Source organism: Salvia splendens, chromosome 11 (genome assembly GCF_004379255.2).
Source record: "Salvia splendens isolate huo1 chromosome 11, SspV2, whole genome shotgun sequence".
In the NCBI taxonomy this organism is placed as follows: Eukaryota; Viridiplantae; Streptophyta; class Magnoliopsida; order Lamiales; family Lamiaceae; genus Salvia; species Salvia splendens.
The window spans coordinates 34093455-34109374 of record NC_056042.1 but is presented as its reverse complement, the minus strand read 5'-3'; the positions used below and the strand labels follow the sequence as shown (position 1 = coordinate 34109374).

Genomic DNA, 15920 nt, shown 5'->3' with positions numbered 1-15920 from the left:
AATTTTCACGTTTCCTCTATTTTTTATTTTACTTTTTCCTCATCTTTAGTATAGCCAAATAAAATAATCTCATATATTCGGAATATATATACTTCATCCGTAAATACAAATAAACAATTTAAAATGATACATATTTTATTACATAAATAATATAGTACGAGAGAGATTAAAAAAAGAATAAAATTTAAATAGGACTTACCTTGTTAACAAGAAAAATCATAAATAATAGTGAACTATTTTTACATGGCGAATAAAATAGAAAAAAATATATCTATTTATATATAAAAAAAATAGCAACATTAAAAATCTAACTTATATTTTTCTATTTTTAGTTCTTAGACAAATTTCATTAATTTATTTCTTCCACAATTTATAATAAAATTAATACAGTAGTATATAAAATATTACTCCTCCTACCAATTTTTTTCCATTTAAATTTCTTTATATTTTATAAATATTTGATTCACATCCCACTTATTTTTTTTCATTGAGTCGAAGTGGAACATTTATCATAAAGAGAACAGTAGTCTTAATATTTTGGTTTGTCACGTTACACAAATACAAGCAAACTCATCGATGGTTGGATTTTCTAGTTTAAGATCACAATTCAGTCATACTTCACGAGTTTCATCCTTTTATAAATGGTTTCATCCTTTTATAAATGGTTTTATGGAGTAGTAAATAATTCTATTATTGGAGGCAAATCAACAATTAGCTTGATGGAAAATTAGTTAAACATCAAGAGGTGATTTAAATACTAAAAAGTTAATGATACACCAAAGAAGAAGAGAGAGGCCGAATTAATTACCACAACATAGTACATGTATGGATATCTTGGTCAGTTGTGAACTAGGAAGGCTTGGCAGCGTCGTCTCCGGGCAGATCATCTTCGTCATGGTAGATGTTTTCCGCCATCTGCCAAATCTGTAGTATATTATCTTCAGCCACACTAGCAACAACCCAATCCTCACACGGGTTCCACGAGAAGTCTGATATCTTGCTTGTATGGCCCCCGTGGATGAATAACAACTCTGGCGGCCCATCCTCCGCGTCCTCTGGTGTTTGTTCTTCGTCAATCCTGTCACAGAGTTACACAGACGTATAAATAGTATTACAAATTTATAATCATGAAATCGTTTGCCATTTCAAACAGACCCGAGAGGCGAGATGTTACCTGCTGAGATCCCAGACCATTAATCTCCTACCAAGACAACATGAAGCTAAGATGGTCTCGTTCTTCGGATTCCATCCAACCTGGAATACCTCCTCCCTGTTGTTACAGTTAAAAAAGATTCAATTAAAATGAGATATACAATTATCCCTTATGTACAAAAGGTAAGAACAACGGCTTACTTGTGGCAATCAAAGGTGTGGAGGGCAGTAGAAAGCTTTCTCATATCGAATAATTTAACAGTCTTGTCAGTAGATCCGGTTGCTATAACCCACTCGTTAAACGGATTGAAGGCTAAGCAGTTTACCTAGAAAGTGCAAATCATAAATAACATGTTCAAGTACACAATTATGGGAGGAGAAATCTGAAGCGAAGGAAACTACATGAAACACACATCCACATTGATGAATAATACAAATGCAAGCAAGAAAATCAGTGTATTTATATTCCACCCAAAATAATCCTAAAAAACTATCAAGTTAGTTCCACGAAGCACCATAAACATGTTGAATTGTACTCCATGCATAAATAATATAGACAATCAATTGTTAGTAGAGCAAGTTCTACTTTGATAAAGAAATGGTAAATTGCCAAAAAGTCACAAACTTCGACACGATTTTAGTTTTAGACATGCATTATAGATCGTCCAAAGAATGATTCAACTTTTCGAGTAGTAGCAAAATATGTGATGGCAGTGGTGCCCTAAAATATTCCAACTACTGAAAAAATGACTTAGCTTGACTTTTCCTGCTCCATGGTAGTTAGTTTCTTCGCCAAATAATTTTTTAGCAATTAGCCCCCCAAAAAATTATACTACTATATACTTTCTTTTTCTAACAATCATATTTCTACTCACGAATAAGGTAGGATTGCTGGGTGGGAATAATCTAGACCAGGAAAGTAAATGAAATAAAAATTTTACGGTTTTTTAATATATAAACTGAACCACGGATCACTAGACAGCACTTTAGAAAATTGTGACACAGGTTTCTCTGCCAACTAAACACCTTGACATGAAAGATAAATTTTCCTTCTAAATAGTTCAAAATCACATGAAACCTCTTCTTTTTTTTAAGAAAAATGAATATGATGTTTGTTACATATAAGCATCCACAAGAGCAGCATTTTAAAGAGTACCAAATAAGGCACCTACCTCACTCTGATGAGCAACTACAGATTGTACAGGCTTGCTCATTACTGGATTACGGAGATCCCATATGTGCAAATACTGATCGTCTCCAACAGATCCAAACAAGTGTTCGTGCCTCAGATGCCATGCTACATCTTCAACCACACCTTCATGAATCTGATCTCATTACATATAGTAGCTTCAAGTTAATGAAATCATGACATGCAAGAATCCACAACTTTCGGACAAGAGATGGAACGGACAAACACTGAATATCTTTTATTTACCTTGAAAATTTGCATGGCATCTAAAGCCTTATTCTTTGGAGTTGCATTTATATCCCATAAACATATTTGGGCATCATCTGAACCACTCAACAAATGGCCTTGCTTGAAATTGCTCCACGATAAACCATATCCCTCGGTACTATGTCCCCTAAGCCTCAAATCAGGGTTGCACGTACCATCCAAGGGAGGCTTAGATGGGTGCTTGCTATAATCGAAGACATAAACTTCGGCACTAACAGTCTTGGTGGCAATAATAAATGGGTTCTGAGGCATATAGCGAGCACGATTCACCTCGCCATCATGATTAATTTGCTGGATAATTTGTACCTGCATGTAATAACACGTCATGTACCACAATCAACAAACGCTTTTACCGAATTACCAAACAAACAGTAAATAAGTTTCCAAAGGGGTGTAGAATGTTGATTGTCGCATAACTAACATATCCCGCTTCGGCATTCAATCATTAGCATCATCTTCAAAAAACACTAACGATTTGGAGTTCATTTTAGTAAAATTTCATATATACAAGCTTATTGAGGAAGGATTTTACAGGAAGAGGGGCCCACCACCAATAACCCCTCTCCCCATCCCATGTAAGAAAAGTTTTGCTCATAAATGCAGAATCTACATAAACATCTATAGATTACAATCTAATCCGATCTCTCAAACAACAACATTGATCAAGTTGAGATCTTCAGCCATGACCGGAAACGGATAAATTAGGTTATAAACACAAATTTCAGCAATCACACAGCCCTCGAAAGTCCAACAACCGGAACACAAAACAAACATAAAGCTGCAGAAAAATGACCAGTAAATCAATTCCAGAAAGGTGGTAGATTATCGCATATCTAATTATCATGCTTCAGCATTCAATTCATGTTACTAATTTCACAGGGAGATATGCTCATAAATGCAGAATTTACACAAACATCAATAGATTACAATCTAATTAGATCTCCCAAGCAACTGCAGTGATCAAGTTGAGGTCTTCACAATCGGAAACATAAAAATTAGGTTATAAACAAAAAATTTCAGCAATTACACATTTACACAGTCCTTAGCAGAAAAAAAAATCAAGCTAAACTAGAGGAGAGAGCTACCTTGCCATTAGCGCTGCCGAATCCACCAAATTCAGAGCGCTCATCGTCGTACTGGCGAGCGTCATTCTCAGCATCCTCGAGGGGCAGCTGCGCCTGCGCCAGCATCAAGTAATTGGGCTCGTTCTCGGAGGTGTGGGTGCCGAGGATCATCTTCTGCACGGAGTATTCCTTCCCCGACGGCTCGTCGCGGTCGGGCAGCCACTCGACGGTGAGGGAGGGCCACTCGAGGGCGTGTGTGATGACCAGATCGTAGAGGAATGGGGTGTTCTTCTTCCAAATCTTGTACTCCTCGTTGATGAGGCGCTCCTCGATTTCCCCCCGCATTTCGTCCTCGTCTTTCCCCATTTTTGCCGAGAAGTGGAGGTTTTTGAAGGTGGATTTTGATTTTGGGGAGGGTTTGGAAGGAGAGTTTGGAGGGAAGGGAAGGAGAGGAGAGAGATTCTGTTTTTTAATTTCTGGTTTTGTAAAGGAATTATATACTCCACTCCATATGAACATTATTTGATGGGCTTCTTAAAAGCCCATTTTCACATTGGATTTCATTCTCTAGCCCAATCTTTGATTGATTTATACAACATTGGGAAGGGTTAACCATAATTTTTTATTAGGATGAAAATTTATTTTTAAGTCATTCGATAGAGAATATATACGGTGAAATATTTTTTTAATGGATGGATTATGGATACAATCTTCGAGTTTGAATGTCATGGGAACCAAAAGTAAAAATAGAGTTTGCCAAAAAAAATAAAAATTGACTAATTTTGTGGGACTGACTAATATGCAAAAGAAGACTATTGTAAGGACGGAAGAGCTTATTTTATTTATCAAAAGTCTTTACCCACTAAAATTAGCTAAACTAAAGAAAATAAGAGGTACTATAATTGTTAATAATCGTGATGAGCAACGGGTTGAAGGTGTGATCTACGACGCCATTGCAAAATTAGTGAGTACAAATTATGTATACAACACCAAATCTTTGAATTTAGTTCAACAACTTGAATTTGATATGTATAGATCAATGGGACCTTGTTTAAAAGTAACCATATTTTTACTCCGAAAATACTTATAATAGCCGCAAATATTTTTTAAAATTTGAATCATAAAATCATTCAAATTCAATTCTTTTGGAGGGAAAATCAACATCTGAGCCAAATACCAATCTGCGACGATGAGAGCTGCCGGCCGCCGCCGTGCGGCGGAATCCCTCGCTCCGGACCGGCGTCCGCCACCTCCAACGCCCACCAACACAGCAGATCCCTGGCAGTCAATCACCACTCCTGTCAACCGCCGCGAATCTGACGCCAGCTTCTGCAGCAGCCTCCCCTCAATCGCCTCTGCCAGCCGCCCTTCCGCCGCCGCCACCAGCATATCCGACCGATCTTACCAACTGGCCGCTCTCCGCACCATCAATACCTACCTCACCTCTCAATCTGCCCCCTTTTTGCTCAAGCCTCCCTTGCCTTCCGCTAAAGACATCACCGAAACCCTAAAGCTTCTACTGCAGCGCCTCGGGTTCGCTTCGCAGAAAATCGACGAAGATCTCAGTCACGCGTTGAAGTTCTTCAAATGCCCCTTGAAATTGAATAAATCGGCGCTGCGCGCCCCTGGTACACCGCATTCATGGCCCAATTTGCTTGCGGTTATCCACTGGCTTGTTCAATTAGCTCAGTACACGGATTCTACATTGAAATCGTCTCCTGAACTTGAGGGTGAAAAGATATTGATGCACAATGTAAACAGTTATCTGCTCTACATTATGGGAGATGATGAGGCTATGGATGCTTTGGATTCGGAGTGTATAAGAGAGCTAGAAGAGTGGAGGGATAAAGTGGGGGAAACTGTGACGGCTGTTGACAAAAATGCTAACGAGCTGGATGCCAAATTGACGAGTTTGAAGAATGGCCCGAGTCAGAAGGAGGTTTTGGAGCAGGAAAAAGCGGTTGTAGAAAAGGACGTGACGAAGTTCCATGACATGATCGGACAGCTGGACACGCATTTGGTGGATGTGCAGAAGAAGCTAGTTGAGAAGGAGAGGGCATTGGAGGCCAAGGCGGAGGAGCGGAAGAGGATTTGCGATGAGAATGAGGAGTTGAAGAGGAAGATTGAGGAACAGGGGATTAATATGAGAGATGCTGAGAGAATGAAACGAGAATTACAGGCTGTGGAGCGTAATTTAGAGGAGGCTGAGGCTGGGAGAAGTGGCTGGGAGGAGAAGATTTGGGAGCTCGATACTGAGATAGGGCATAAGTTTAAGGAGCTCGAGCATCTTTTGATGGAATGCAACCAAACTATTAGAAGGTGGTTCTTCTTCTTGTCACTTCCATTAACTACTCATAAACTGCATAAACTAGTTCCTAGTGCTATTTTTGTTTGTACATTTACTTTTTTTGTATTAAGGGGTTAAGGGAAACTTAACCACACTAATTGTGTTCTACAAAGTTGTTGCTATTTGGAGGCTGATTAGTACTTGCAGTTCTAGTATAGTAGTGCCCGAGTGTCTTTGGCAGTCCTTTTATATGTGGTGAGGTGATGATACACTCATGCTTGTGTAATGTCATGTTTATTTACTCCTGCATATCGTGCAAAAGTTTATTTGCTTTGCGTATGGAGTTATAGCCGAATGCTTGTAAGTTAGCTTAATTTTATTTTTGGTCATTTGGTGTATTTCTCAGATAAGATTGCCTCTGCCAGCTATATAAGATAGCATGATACTACTGAGTAGTAGTTATATATCATCTTTATTGACTCCGAGTAGTGTAGTGCATTCTCAGATAAGATTGCCTCTGTCAACTGTAAAATTCTCTCTAGAGATATCTTGTTTTCATCATGTCTCTTTTGTCTTTACTCTGCATTGATGTTCCACTGTAGTTTTAGATTATAAGAATGACAATAATGATCCTTTTCCTGATCCACTGCAACCTTGTAGAAGAGAGGCAGGAAAGACAGCCAACTATAAATATTTCTCTACATTGATTTACTGGTAGAAAACTTGTCTATCCATTTATTTTTCCCACCCTAGCAGTTTTGTTTTCTAAAGACTCTGCACAAGTTAAAGTCTAAAGACTTTGTTCTCCAGGGGTTAAGTTAGTTTCCTTTAAACTACCATTTGATCCAGCCACCCATTAATATTGGTATTTTTGTTTAAAACTCATCTCTAGGTTGAAGCTTGGAAATGGATTCCAATATCAGCTGCATGCTGACGGGTCCACACCAGCTGAGGTCCTGGGATTAGATTACAAGAGCGTACTAAAGCCCGCACTTGTTTCCTTTGCTGAGGAAATAAAAGGGAGCTCAATGGAGAAATTGGAAGAACTGATTTCTCTTCGGCCACGATCAGGGGAAAATGCTGCTAAGCTGGAGGATAAACGAAATCGTATTGCTGTCCTTCAGTCCCACAATGATGAGGTAAGCATTCAGATTTGATTTTAACAGTAGCTAATTTGCAATGTTTCTTATGCTCACATCACTTGTTGTCCCAAGAACATGCATGTAAGCTGCTTATTTAGCAACAATTCATCAATTTTATCTGTATCTGTCATAAGCAGTGTGAGATTAGTATTTCAACAAAGATTTCCTTTTAAATGAGGGGTACTACCATTATGCATTCAGCACCAGGAATATAGAGCGTGGAAGGTGGTTTAGTCTACGTCCAGTAGCATTCTTGTATTTTTCCCTATGCAACTTGGAATAATAGTCAACTAGTCATGTAACAGGCTTGGTTTAGCTAAGATTGGTCCTGTTTTTGTTATTGTGTTCTACCAAGTGCCAATTTTTACTGCAAAAGATTATGAAAATGACTTAATAGTTAAAAACAAATTGTCTTACCATTAATACTAGGTGCATCAAGTTAATAAAATTATATCGGAACTAAATTATGTGTTTTGGTTTCTAGTATCTACCTATTTCCTTTAGTTCATGTGAAGTGAGGAAGCTGCTTTATGTGAAGCAGATATAACTTGCCATAGGCTACTACCGCTGCTCAGAAATTAGGTGTAAAGATGTCAAATGTTTGTGTGGTCCTTACGTGTTGATGTAGGTCATCCTATTTGTTCTGTTTGATATCCTGGCTAAGTTGCGGTTGCCATATTGTGCTTTTCGTTAGTGTTTTTTCACATAGAACTGCATCTTAAAAGGTTCAACTGATTGAAGAGTTTTGATGGTTTATTTCAGGAGCTCTGCTAAAATTTGGTTTATGTAACCTTAAGATGCACATATACTTGCATGTGCTGTGTGTTGTATCATAAGTGTCTTATAGACTTTGAGTTTAGTATTGTCATAAAATTCTGCTACAGATGTTCATTATAGTCTCCCTCTTAGGCCCTCCAACTCAGAATTGTAACACAAGTTCACTTTTGTGTTAGCCTTTGAACAGTAAGGTTTTCTATTATTTGGATATTGTTCTATGACATCTAGTGGCGATTTTGATGAAACGCCTTCAGGAACTCATTGTATCTGAGTATATCCTAATGAATGGTCTGTCATAATCATATAGGTTGAATCTCAGTTGGACATAGTGACGAAAGAAATGCAAGATTATATCTCTAGATGTGCAGCAGAAGCCAAGAAGATGGTAGAGGAAGTTGAAACGAAGGCTCAGCACATCTCTATTGTTGAAAAAGATGCGGCAGAATTGTTGAAGGTAATCCCAACCTCTTATTACTGCTTCCTTATGCATGAAAGACCATTCTCTTCATTCCTTGTTTTGCTTTGATGAAGAATTCCAAGGCCGGGCTGCACGAAGACACGATTCAAACTGAAGAAGATGTGAAGTTGTGTGCTCGGGAACTCTTTGACTTGATTAATTCAGTTGCAGCATTCAAAGAGTACGTAGGCTCGAAAATTGCACGAATGAGGACCGACCTGCTGGAAACTGCTGGTGCCGTTGCGGATACTTACAAAGGGTACCGTCCGTCACATGGCCACGTTGTTTCAGATTCGAACAATTGATCCTTAACATAAAAGGTTGGGAACTCCCAACTCACTTGATTTTCTGTGCTGCTGAGCTTATTTATATTCACAACGATTTTGATGAATTCCAAAGTGGAGAAATCGTTGTTTATGTTAGAGACAATCGTTTGTTATTTGTGTGTATATTTGGTTAATAAGAATGAGATATCATCAATGTATTTTCACTTAATTTATGTTTCTTTTACTGGGATATATTAAGATGTCGTTAAGTATGTAATTCATGATTTTGCAAAGTGTTATGTTGTTTTATTGAAGCCAAAAGGGTGGATGAATATATTTCTCTTTCTTTATTATAAAAAATCAGTATTTTCACTATCAACATTTACTGTTTCGAAATAAAACAGTGTTATTTTGAGAGGATTTAATTATTGTCACAATAGGTAAAGATAATTTTTTAAACTATTTGATTGACATGCATATAGTATTGTTATTGTTATTATTATTATTATTATTAATTAATAAGTAACTTATTACTATAAGGTTTGATCTGTAGAAGATGGATTATAATTTTAATATTGAGAAAAAAAATACTTTAATTATTAGAAAAATTACAGATAATAATGTACTCATTCAATTATTAAATTTATTTATAAAGTACATAACTAAGCAATTTTAGAATTTACAATTTTTTAGTATTTTCAATTTGTGTGGAATTATTTTTCTAAAGTTATATACTAGTAGTATATTTTAATCTAAATAGATGAATTTCTTCTAGAAGATTAGCATATCATTCTTCAAAAATTTATTTAATCTATAAATTTCATAGTATTTGTTATCACATGAAATTGAGGATAAATTTCTTTCACACAACTCAATAACAATCAACCTCTTTAAAAAATAACATACTTGTTGATCACGTCCATATTCTAACATACTCATTGATCTCGATCACATTGCTTATAACCGGTCAATGGCTCATTACCCAGACCACAACTTTATTTTAGTCGTAGTTGTAGAAGGTATGTCCTTAACAAATTTACCCGCTATATATATTAATATAAAAGTATTATTCAGTTTATAGTTAATATATGAAATAAATACTTATAGTTACAATATGATATAAAAATAAAATATTTGAAAGTAAAATAGGGCTATAAAACCGACTCTCCGTCACACCAACACGCACACACATACAAAAACTTCCTGCAAATACAGGCGCATATACATACAATTTCTCTATCTCTAATCTCCCCTCTCCAAAAACACACACAAAATCTCCTCACTCACAACAAAATTCACACACACCCAGCAAATTCGCGGTTCATTGATTTCAATCATAGAAATTGGGTTCAGTCTATTTATTTAGTCATTGATAGCTACGGACAGTATTTAATTTGATTATTTTGGGGATATTTTTGGGTGTTAGTAGAGTGATGAAACCCTAGGGATTTAGGATTTCGTTACTGAATTTGATGGTGGGGGTTTGAAATTATTATGTTATTCCCTGGGGTTCTGTTTGAGGAATTGCTCTGTTTTTCGAGTGGGGTGGTTTTGATTGGATTATGTTGCTTATGCGTTGTTCTTCTTGAACATTGAGGCGTTGAGAAGCTCGGGATATCGACAGTGAATTGCTTAGTGAAATTCGGAATTTTGGATTGTGTGAGTGGAGGTGCTGGTAATTGAATTGGAACTCCTGGGGTTGCTGTATAGGAAAATTTCACAATTCATATCGTGTGATTGTCAGTTTTTCTTGGAGAAATCCAGCTGATTGTGTAATTCGGTTGCTGGCGTCGCGGATAACAAGTTGCTAAGCGATGAAATTAGGGTGCTGGTGTGAGAATTGATGGCCTAGTGTATAGATGTGGTGCGGAAATTAGTTTTAACTCTCATTAAGCTAGTAAATTTCATCTTTGGTTGTAGTGAAGACACCGATATAATTGAGCATTTGGGACGCGGCACGTGGCTATTAATCTGAGAAGAACAGTTGAATTTGTTTCTATTTTTTAATTTTATGTGATAATGTTTAGTTATGGAAAGAAGTGAGCCATCGTTAGTACCTGAATGGCTGAAAAATACTGGAAACTCGACTTCTGGAAGCTCCATATCTCATTCAGGTAGTTTTTTTTATGTTATTGTATCATACTATCTGATGTTTGTGGTGTTTTTCTGAAATGTTTTTTTTTCGGGTGCTAGATGATCACCTAGCATCAAGGGCTGCTAGGAATAAGTCCTCTTTGAATGGTAATGGTCATGATCTAGGACGATCTTTTAGTTCTGAAAGAACTACTTTTTCTTCATATTTCCGACAGAATTCTAGTAGCAACAGTTCAGGTAATTTTAGATCACACAATAGTTTTGGGAGGAACCAGCGTGACAGGGACTGGGAGAAGGGCACATATGACTATCGTGACCATGACAATTCATTTTTGGGCGGGCGCCGGCATCGGAAAGTTTCAGATCCACTGGTAGACCCTTCATTAGGTAAATTTGAGAGGGATGGTTTAAGACGTTCTCAGTCCATGATTTCTGGGAAACACGGGGATGCATGGCCTAAGAGAGTTGGTACTGACTCAGCCAGTGCCGGTGTAAAGATATCGAACGGTTTGGCTAGTAAGGGCAGCCCTGTTGCCGGGGTGAGCAAAGCCGCTTTTGAGAGAGATTTTCCATCACTGGGAGTAGATGAAAGAGCAGTTGTGTCAGATATTGGAAGAGTGCCATCTCCTGGTTTAAGTAGTGCTATTCAGAGCTTACCTATTGCTACCTCAGCTTCTTTAGGTGGGGAAAAATGGACATCAGCTTTGGCGGAGGTTCCTGTGTTAGTTGAAAGCAATGGAACAGTCGCATCATCTGTGCTCCAAGCCACTGCATCAAGTTCCACATCTTTGGTTTCTACCACCAGTCTCAATATGGCAGAAGCTGTGGCTCAGGGTCCTAGTCGTGCCCAGACTGCCCCACAGGTAGGTCCCTTGTCATCCTTCATTAATTCAGATATCCTTTACAGTGTGCTTATACCCAGTATTATTTTTTCAGTTATTTGTTGGAGCTCAGAGACTAGAGGAGCTGGCAATCAAACAATCTAGGCAATTAATTCCAGTGACTCCCTCAATGCCAAAAGCTTTGGTGAGATTTTTCTCATCCTTTCTTTGTATGTTATGCTGTGATACTTAATTCCTAGTTTCCCCTAGTTTGAGAATCAGCACATGGGAAGCATTTTGTAACTGGCTTGTCAAACCATAGTATTAGTTTTTTAGATAAATCCAAAATTCACACTTAACATGGAACTGGACATTTCAAATTATATTCATTAACACAGGCAGTTGTGCCAACATTCTTGATTTCATAATGATGAAGTTTACTCTATCTAAAATCCAAGTTGCTAATGCACATGTTTTTTGACCTTTTGGTTCTTGAGAAGAAATTACGAAAATACTCCCTATTATTTTGTTTCTAGCAGATGTCTTGGCTCTTCAAATTTTTGTATTGATTTTAATAGAGTTGGTTTTTAGATTCTGTGAAATTGAAAGAATTAATACCATACTCATCCTTTCATTCATTAAGCTCTTCAATCATTAAGATTAACACAATCCGTCACTAAATATCTTTTGCTGTAAAATATCTTTTTGTTACTGATGCCTCTTAAGTAGGAAAAATGCCTTGTTGGGCTATGAATGTGTTAACGTGATCAACTTTTGGGTTTCGCTTCAACGACTATCGTTGATTTTGAAGGAAACAGATGTTGAGGTCTTGCATTATGACATTTGAGGGTGGAACAGAGTATCCTATAAATATGAATGAATGAACTGATGGACTAGATTGTAATTTTGTGATTTAGTTTAACCATCTTGCCTCTCGAGTAGATAAAATCAATGATTATTATATAAAATTGTAAGTTGAGTGTCACTGGTAAGATCTTCAGCACAATTGAATGAATTACATTTTTGTTTTATGTAGTCTGCACTTTATGAGGCTTTGGTGGGTTATGCTTTCAACGCATTCATGTTGTGGTACACTTGAGGGGGTGTTTGCATTGAATGATAAGATTGCTTCTAATCCATCATTTACTTTGATGGATTGATTAAATTTAAGCGTCTTTAACCACCTTATCCTTCAAATACCCACTCCTATCGCTCAGAGTAGACACCACCCTATATTGATTGCAAGAAGGGTCTTAAACCAATCTGCATGTATTTAACTGCCCATAATGTGTAGTTCACAGTTTATATAAGACTATCTAATGGAGTACTTAATTGCCAATATGCTACTCATTTTTATCTGATTGTGGCTCTAGGTGCTGAATTTTTCTGACAAACCGAAGAGCAAAGTGGGTAGTCAGCAGCATTCCATCTCCTCATCACTTCCAGTAAATCACTCTCCTCGTGGTGGACCAGTGAAGGGTGATTTTTCAAAAGCATCTAGTGTTGGAAAGCTCCAAGTTCTTAAGCCAGTGCGGGAAAATAATGGTGTCAGCCCTGTTGTAAAGGACAGCTTGAGCCCAACAAGTGGTAGCTCTGTTACTGCTTCTCCGTCTATTTCTGGTTCTTCAGTAACCAAGGTACCCCCTAACAATGCAGTTCCTGACCGTAAGCCTGCATTAACTTCGCTAGAGAAGCGGCCTACCTCTCAAGCTCGAAGTCGAAATGATTTTTTTAATCTAGTGAGAAAGAAATCTATGGTGAACCCTGCACCTGCTGATTCAGCTACTGAAAATGCCTCTTCTGACTTGGACACTGGCTCATCCACGTCACCATCATTTTCTGATAAGAATACTGAAATGGATGTCATGCCCGCCACGAGTCAGGCCGTGGAAGTGCCATTGAGTTTAGGCCCAAATGCAGACAATTTGTCTGAGGAGAAACCTGGTTCAATCTGCAATGGTGATGCTTCTGATGTACAAAAGTGTGTGAGCAATGGTAAGAAACATCCAAGCTCCAACCTAATCCTTCCTGAGGAGCTATGCGGCACCGATACGGATACGCGTATCGGTATCCGAAGGATACGGATACGCGGATACGGCTCTTTCCCAAACAACCCGATACGCGGATACGTTTTAACTATTTTTTTTAATAAATAATAATAGTGCAAAATAAATTACAAAATAGATATTCTAATTCAACATAGAGACATTAAAGGTATATTACACTCAAAATAACATGATAGCAGCAGGTTCTAAATTAGGAAATAATTAAAAGGTAGTAGCAAACTAGCATCAAGCCATCAACATCAAGCTTCTTCCTCATTCCCCGTCTCCTCCAGCTCCACACCTTCATCCTCGGCATCACCCAATCCAAATGATACAGCCTGCAACTCAGGTTCATCAATGGAGAGGTCAGCAACTTCAAGAAGACCAACACCACTAAGGGAATCAAAAGAATCTCCCCCAACATCCCACATCCTTGTCTCTCCTTTCTTGTATGCATCAGTTCTTCTTGACAAATGTCTCAGATTTGAGTGCACAAAGACCAAATCTTCAGCCCGCTCAGGAGTTAAGGCATTTCTCTTGACACTATGGATGAAGCTATATGTGCTCCAATTTCTTTCACAGCAAGAAGAAGAGGCCGGTTGGCTGAGCAGTTTCATGGCCAAACTCATCAAAAGAGGGATAGATTGTCCATGATTTGTCCACCATGTCATTGGGGAAACAGCCCATCTATCATGTATAGAATCAGGGTCATTGAATTCTTCTGAACAACTAGAAAACCTTGCATATTCTTCCTTCACTGCAGCCAACTCTTGCGGTATGCGAAAGAATTTCTTGAAGCAAGTCATCCTCATTTGTGATATTTGCTGTTGTCTGAAGGAGCTACAGGCAAAGAAACAGTGCATGCCTTTGATCTTTCCAATAGCTCCTTACACTTTTCCACTTCCCTCCTCATGTCACTCAGCATTTCAAATGAAACATTTGGACATGTCTTAATCCCCTGTCTTAATTTTTGCAGCAAATGAGCTTCAACTCTTGTATAGCTAGTGCTTTTTGAAAATGGACAATAGTTGCATCTCCATAATATATTTCCTCCACCAGGTTTAGGCTTCTCTAGAATGGTGACATGATCCCACAATGGAGCCCTGATATCAGTTATTTGTCTGGACCCAGATCCAACACTAGAACTAGCAGCAGAACTAGCACTAGAACTAGCAGCAGTAGCACTCAGATTTGGAGATGCCATACTGCTGAAATTATAATTGAATTGAATTGGGGGAGCAAAAAACTGAATTATAACATAGAAAAGCGATGGCAAAAATAGATACATAAAACTGAATTATAACATACCGAATCTATGGAGGCGGGGAGTTTTTGACCTAGCTGCGGCTTTCTCAATTGTGTGGAATCTTATATTGTATAGAGCATCATTATTTATAGAGCTAGATTTGTTCATCCAGCTGCAATGGGCTACATCACAAATGGGCTTTTTGGTCCAGCCCGTTAATTCTATCGGGCCGGCTCCTTTAGATGGGCTTTAAACTGGGCCGTATCCACCGAGATACGTATCGAATCTGAGGTTTCCCGGCCCAATACGGCCCATCCCGCGGATACGCCCAGGATACGTATCCGTCGCGTATCCGTCGCGTATCGGTATCGGATACGTATCCGATACGCGATACGGCAACAAAGTGAAGTATCCGTGTTATATAGCTGAGGAGGAAGAGGCTGCTTTCCTTCGTTCTTTGGGCTGGGAGGAAAATAACGACGAGGGAGGTCTTACTGTAGAAGAAATCACTGCTTACTACAGGGATTTGACTAAGGTAATTTTGGAATTCAGTCTTATAAATGTTAAATCCTGTGATCTTACTTCTCACTTCTTAGGTTTTACTAAAAAACATGTGTGTTCTTGCTGCAGTACATCAATTCAAACCCGTCCCCTCGAATACTGCAGATTGTACAGCTCCTGACTCCTTTTGACTCGCAACTTGAGGGTATCGATGAAATGAGCTCATCAGATGATATATCATATACGTAAACCTTGATTCCGGATATATGCTATTTTTGCCAGAGTTTTTTGTTTAGATGAAGAGGTCATCGATGATCCTTACTTATGATCGCCTCCAATGATCGTCTTCCCTCTGGTTCTGAGATTTGAGTAAAGAGAATAGAAATAGATTTTTATCAAGTTACTCCAAGACAATTGCATTTCGCAAAAGTCTGAGTCTTGACAGTTTTGGGTTCCTTATATTTTTCCATGAATAGAACAGTTTATGTTTTCTTTTATCTAGTCAGAAATGCAAAGAAAAGCAAGAATTTACTTATACTTTTCCTCCCTTCTTTTTCGTATCATTCAATCTTTTTTTTAAAGTATTTGACTAAAAAACCGACCTATTGGTTG

General features: G+C 38.1%; 4 protein-coding genes across 5 annotated transcripts; 2 read left to right on the top strand and 2 right to left on the bottom strand.

The window, feature by feature from the left end:
• Nucleotides 1-693: 693 nt before the first annotated feature.
• Nucleotides 694-4137, bottom strand: LOC121756535 (WD-40 repeat-containing protein MSI1-like). The gene is made up of 6 exons (XM_042152101.1): nt 3694-4137; nt 2588-2914; nt 2325-2477; nt 1354-1478; nt 1175-1270; nt 694-1078 (listed from the first exon to the last, which is right to left on the bottom strand). Exons 1-6 carry the CDS (start codon nt 4036-4038, stop codon nt 850-852), a joined length of 1275 nt encoding a protein of 424 aa, XP_042008035.1. The 5' UTR covers nt 4039-4137; the 3' UTR covers nt 694-849.
• A 651-nt stretch (nt 4138-4788) lies between these two features.
• On the top strand, nt 4789-8880 carry LOC121753808 (kinetochore protein NDC80 homolog). Its single transcript, XM_042149066.1, has 4 exons — nt 4789-5991; nt 6852-7098; nt 8186-8332; nt 8410-8880. The coding sequence occupies exons 1-4, from the start codon at nt 4862-4864 to the stop codon at nt 8638-8640; spliced, it is 1755 nt and encodes a 584-aa protein (XP_042005000.1). The 5' UTR covers nt 4789-4861; the 3' UTR covers nt 8641-8880.
• Nucleotides 8881-9774: 894 nt separating this feature from the next.
• On the top strand, nt 9775-15843 carry LOC121755574. The gene is made up of 6 exons (XM_042150891.1): nt 9775-10715; nt 10795-11558; nt 11632-11721; nt 12890-13549; nt 15238-15342; nt 15438-15843. Exons 1-6 carry the CDS (start codon nt 10631-10633, stop codon nt 15555-15557), a joined length of 1824 nt encoding a protein of 607 aa, XP_042006825.1. The 5' UTR covers nt 9775-10630; the 3' UTR covers nt 15558-15843.
• On the bottom strand, nt 13643-15218 carry LOC121755575. Of its 2 annotated transcripts, none has more exons than XM_042150892.1 (2): nt 14870-15218; nt 13643-14769 (listed from the first exon to the last, which is right to left on the bottom strand). In XM_042150892.1, the coding sequence occupies exon 2, from the start codon at nt 14422-14424 to the stop codon at nt 13822-13824; it is 603 nt and encodes a 200-aa protein (XP_042006826.1). In that variant the 5' UTR covers nt 14425-14769; nt 14870-15218; the 3' UTR covers nt 13643-13821. The 2 variants fall into 2 exon arrangements, with proteins under 2 accessions (XP_042006826.1, XP_042006827.1); XM_042150893.1 differs by having other exon boundaries at nt 13643-14766.
• Nucleotides 15844-15920: the final 77 nt, after the last annotated feature.

Excerpts from the sequence above, each read along its gene's own strand:
- LOC121756535 (XM_042152101.1), bottom strand. The coding sequence starts at position 4,038 with ATGGGGAAAGACGAGGACGAAATGCGGGGGGAAATCGAGGAGCGCCTC. Across the intron at positions 2,915-3,693 it reads TCGGCAGCGCTAATGGCAAG|GTACAAATTATCCAGCAAAT; the intron begins GTAGCTCTCTCC and ends TATTACATGCAG. Across the intron at positions 1,079-1,174 it reads ATGGTCTGGGATCTCAGCAG|GATTGACGAAGAACAAACAC; the intron begins GTAACATCTCGC and ends ACTCTGTGACAG.
- LOC121753808 (XM_042149066.1), top strand. The coding sequence starts at position 4,862 with ATGAGAGCTGCCGGCCGCCGCCGTGCGGCGGAATCCCTCGCTCCGGAC. Across the intron at positions 5,992-6,851 it reads TGCAACCAAACTATTAGAAG|GTTGAAGCTTGGAAATGGAT; the intron begins GTGGTTCTTCTT and ends ACTCATCTCTAG. Across the intron at positions 8,333-8,409 it reads ATGCGGCAGAATTGTTGAAG|AATTCCAAGGCCGGGCTGCA; the intron begins GTAATCCCAACC and ends GCTTTGATGAAG.
- LOC121755574 (XM_042150891.1), top strand. The coding sequence starts at position 10,631 with ATGGAAAGAAGTGAGCCATCGTTAGTACCTGAATGGCTGAAAAATACT. Across the intron at positions 10,716-10,794 it reads AAGCTCCATATCTCATTCAG|ATGATCACCTAGCATCAAGG; the intron begins GTAGTTTTTTTT and ends TTCGGGTGCTAG. Across the intron at positions 13,550-15,237 it reads CCAACCTAATCCTTCCTGAG|GAGGAAGAGGCTGCTTTCCT; the intron begins GAGCTATGCGGC and ends TATATAGCTGAG.
- LOC121755575 (XM_042150892.1), bottom strand. The coding sequence starts at position 14,424 with ATGCACTGTTTCTTTGCCTGTAGCTCCTTCAGACAACAGCAAATATCA.